The sequence below is a fragment of the Myotis davidii genome, unplaced genomic scaffold (assembly GCF_000327345.1).
Source record: "Myotis davidii unplaced genomic scaffold, ASM32734v1 scaffold2370, whole genome shotgun sequence".
NCBI classification, from domain to species: domain Eukaryota; kingdom Metazoa; phylum Chordata; class Mammalia; order Chiroptera; family Vespertilionidae; genus Myotis; species Myotis davidii.
Window position 1 is genome coordinate 238,874 of NW_006282189.1, and position 4,383 is coordinate 243,256.

General features: G+C 43.8%; 1 protein-coding gene across 1 annotated transcript in view; it reads left to right on the forward strand.

Annotated features, from left to right (window-relative positions):
- Positions 1-3,758, forward strand: part of FAM227A (family with sequence similarity 227 member A) — a 52,808-nt gene extending 49,050 nt beyond the window's left edge. The window contains exon 16 of the mRNA XM_015568807.1: positions 3,576-3,758. Within this exon, the coding sequence (XP_015424293.1) occupies positions 3,576-3,675 (100 nt within the window). The 3' untranslated portion in view covers positions 3,676-3,758. The remainder of the gene's footprint in view (positions 1-3,575) is intronic.
- Positions 3,759-4,383: the final 625 nt, after the last annotated feature.

Here is a 4,383-nt window from a genome sequence, read left to right on the forward strand (position 1 = left end):
CCATTGTATGTGCTTGCTGCCTTTGTCAAATATTAATTGAGCATAGTGGTTCGGGCCGATTTCTGGGTTCTCTATTCTATTCCATTGATCTATATGTCTGATCTTGTGCCAGTACCAGGCAGTTTTGAGAACAGTGGCTTTGTAATACAGCTTGATATCTGGTATTGAGATCCCACCTACTTTGTTCTTCTTTCTCAGGATCGCGGCAGCTATTCGGGGTCTTTTTTAATTCCAGATGAATTTTTGGAGAGTTCGTTCTAGGTCTGTGAAATATGCTGTTGGTACTTCTGCTTTCTTTTGATTAGTGTTAGCATGGTATATTTTTCTCCATCAATTTACTTCTAACTGCATTCTCTTTTTTTATTATGATTATTGATTTTAGGGAAAAAGAGAAACATTGATTGGTTGTTTTACTTATTTATGTATTCACTGGTTGATTCTTGTATGTGCCCTGATCAGGGATCGAACCTGTAATCTTGGTGTATGGGGATGATATTCTGACCAACTGAGCAACCCAGCCAGGGCTTAACCCTATTCTCTTTTAAGAAACATTTCCAGAAGTCCCAGACATTTCCACATATACCTCATTGCCAGAACATGCTACATGACTACAACATCTTCCTTTTTAAGAAAATATCATTTTAAAAAGCATTTTGAGCCCAACCGGAGTGGCTTAGTGGTTGAGCATCGACCTCTGAACCAGGAAGTCATAGTTCAATTCCCGGTCAGGCACATGCCCAGATTGCAGGACCAGTATGGGGCATGCAGGAGGCAGCCGATCAATGATCCTTTCTTATCATTGATGTTTCTGTCTCTTGCTTGCTCTCCCTTTTTCTCTGAAATCAATAAAAATATGTTATTAAAAAAAAGAGAAGCACTTTGAGTCCAGCTGGTGTGGCTCAGTGATTGAGCATCAACGCATGAACCAAGAGTTCATCAGTTCGATTCCTGGGCAGGGCGCATGCCTGGGTTGCAGGCTCGATCCTCAATGATGGGGCAGTGCAGGAGGCAGCCAATTGATGTTTTTTTCTCATCAATGTTTCTATGAATCTATCCCTCTCCCTTCCTCTCTCTCTAAAAATATCAATAAAACATTTTTAAAATTCAGCTTGCAAAAAACAAAAAACCATTCTGAATGCTCTTTTATGATTATATAATTATTAGAGGCCCGGTGCACAAATTCGTGCACCAATCGGGTCCCTCAGCCTGGCCTGTGAGATTCGGCCGAAACTGGCTCTCCAACATCCCCTGAGGGGTCCCGACTTGAGAAAATAGTGGAGCTCTTTCTAAGAAATGCTGCGGCCCGGTGCAAATTCGTGCACCAATGGGGTCCCTCGGCCTGGCCTGTGAGATTCGGCCGAAACTGGCTCTCCAACATCCCCTGAGGGGTCCCAACTTGCGAGAGGGTGCAGGCCAGGTCAAGGGCCCCCACCAGTGCAAGATCGGGGCCAGGAAGGGATGCGGGAAGTTGGCCAGCCGCGGGGGGGCCCGTGGGAGGGCTTCAGAGCATGTCCAGCCCATCTAGCTCAGTCCCGATTGAACAGACCCCAGCAGCAAGCTAACCTATCGGTCAGAGCATCTGCCCCCTGGTTGTCAGTGCACATCATAGCGAGCCGTTGAGTGGCCTTAGCATATCATTAGCATATTATGCTTTGATTGGTTGAACAACCAACCAGTCGACCAGACACTTAGCATATTAGGCTTTTATTATATAGGATTACTATTTTATAATTTTGTTGAGATATAATTTACTATAAAATCTGCTCATTTTAAGGGTACAGAATTTTTTTAGTAAGTTTATGTAGTTTTGCAACAATTACTACAATCTAGTTTTAGAACTTTTTTTTATCACTCCAGAAAGATCCTTACACCCATTTGTAGTCAATCCCAATTACCTCCCCCCCCCTTTTTTTTTATTATTAGTTAAGGTATTACAAATGTGTCCTCATCCCCCCCATTAACCCCCAACCTCCCACACACACACACACTCCTGCTCCCATCCCCCTGTTGTCCATGTCCATTGGTTTGGCTTATATACATGTATACAAGTCCTTCGGTTGATCTCTTACCTCCCCCCCTTTTTCATAATCTCTCTGGAAGTACCATATTACATTACCACTTTATTTCAAGGGCCAGATATTAGTCAAATTAGTTTCAAAGAAGGCTGTTTTTATTTTATTTTATTTTTTATTTTATGTTATTAATTTTATTATTTTATTTTATTTTATTTTTATTTTATTTTATTTTATTTTAAATCAGCTCATTGACATCTTAAATAAAAACTGACTCCAGCCCTAGCCAGTTTGGCTACTCAGTGGATAGAGCATAGGCCTGCAGACTGAAGGGTCCTGGTTCGATTCTGGTCAGGGGCACATGCCTGGGGTTGTGGGATCAATCCCCGGTACGGGGCGTGCAGAAGGTTGCTGATCAGTGATTCTCTCTTATTATTAAGGTTTCTATTTCTCCCTTCCTCTCTGAAATCAATTAAAAAATATATTTTTTAAAAAACTGACTCCATTGCTAAAGAAAAAGGGGAGAGTGGATGATGGGTTGCTAACTAACCATATTTACCACAGATAGATGGTGTTATATTCTTTACTTTAGAAATGAAGTAATCAGATCTTAGTGAGTTGAGAAATTTAACCAAGGAAACCTTGCAGTCTTAAACCTTCTAATTTAAATTTTCCTTCAAACCAGAAAAAGGCCACAATGTTTTGATAATAGCAGTTTAGCCTGAGACCCACCTGTTTGAGCCATGGAATCTTACAGGATCAATGGTGGCTCGTTAGCAGTCTTTTCGATATTTATTTTAGATTTTCAGAAGTATAAAAAGACAGCTCAGTTGAATTCACCAATATGATTGTTGTTCCCTCAAACTTGACTAGCCTTCAACTACTTCTTAGCCAAGCTAACCCCTTGAAGCCCTGCTCAGGGGTCACCTTCAGGAGGTCTCCTTGACTTGCCTACTCAGGGTACCCAGTATGTACCCTGTGCTTTCCTGATCACACTCCACAGAGCAGAGCCTGCTCTAGTCAGAATTTGTTTAACTCCTAGATTAAAGACTTGTTCTCGAGGTTGGGACTCTTGTCCTAGCTGACCTTGTTTTCCCAGGGTCTAGTCTAGTGCCTGGCACCCAACAGGTCCTCAGTCAGTGCTTAGAAAATGAATGAGGGAGCCCTGGCCAGTGAGCCTCAGCTGGTTGAGCATCATCCTATACACAGAGAGGTCACCGGTTTATTCCCAGTCTGGGCACATGCCCAGGTTGTGGGCTTGATCCCCTGTTGGGGGCGTGAAGGAGGGAGCCTATGGATGTGTCTCTTACTGATTTTTTTCTCTCTCTCCCCCTCTCCCTTCCTCTCTCTAAAAAATCAATAAAAACATATTTTTAAAAATGAATGAGGGAGTCATCGCAATGTGTTCCACACTCTGCTTCAGTTGTTTGCTATTGCCAACGTTATTGATTGATTTGTAAACTTTTTCTTTCAATACCTATCAAGATTCCGGTGACAACTTTGAAGAAATGACACTGAATTTTTGAGCTGCTTTGTGTTGATGTCTTTTTTGTTTTCCCACAGGAAGGAAAAAGAGGAGGAAGAGAGACATAAGTTGTATGACTTTTCCTTGCCACTTTCAAGTCATGATGAAAGCTCCTATGATGATTCTGACTTCAGGTAGGTAGAACAACAACAGGAGGAGAAAACGGAAATTGTGGCCAAAGACTGAAAAATAACAATAATGATTCCCAGGAGAGAGAAGAGAGCTCATTATAATTTTTTGTAGGCTGAGTGAAAAACAGGAGTGAGCAGTGTTTTACTTGGGTGACTACATTTATTGATGCATTTAGTCTTTTACCCATTTTTGTGGGTCCTGGGTGTGGGTGCCGTGCTGTGTGGGTCCTGGGTGCGGGTATCAGGTTCCCTCCTCCTTCCTGTCAGACTCTGGGTTCAGCCACAGGACCCAGAGTCAAGTCCCCTCACACCTGTGCAGGCCTCAAAATCACTTGAGACCCAGACCCAGCTGGCCCCACCCCCACGGGGCAAGACCCAGACCTGGCTGGCCACACACCTGTCAAGCCCAACCCCCCCGCAGCATCACATCAGTGCTGGGCGGGGACACACAGAGGCAGCGCCACGTCCCAGGCCAGGACACAGGCAGGCAGCTTCACCTCAGCGCTGGGCAGGGACACACACAGGCAGTGTGATGTTAGTGCTGGGTAGTTCTGAGTGCACCTCCACTGGGGGTGGAAGTCCCCACCACCGTCCCTGCCCACCAGCTCCTGCCTGCACAGCAGCATGTTGACTAGTTGTGATGGGAACACCATTAGGACCAATTAGCATATTACCTCTTTATATAAATAGATAGTCACCAAATTCTTTCTTGGTA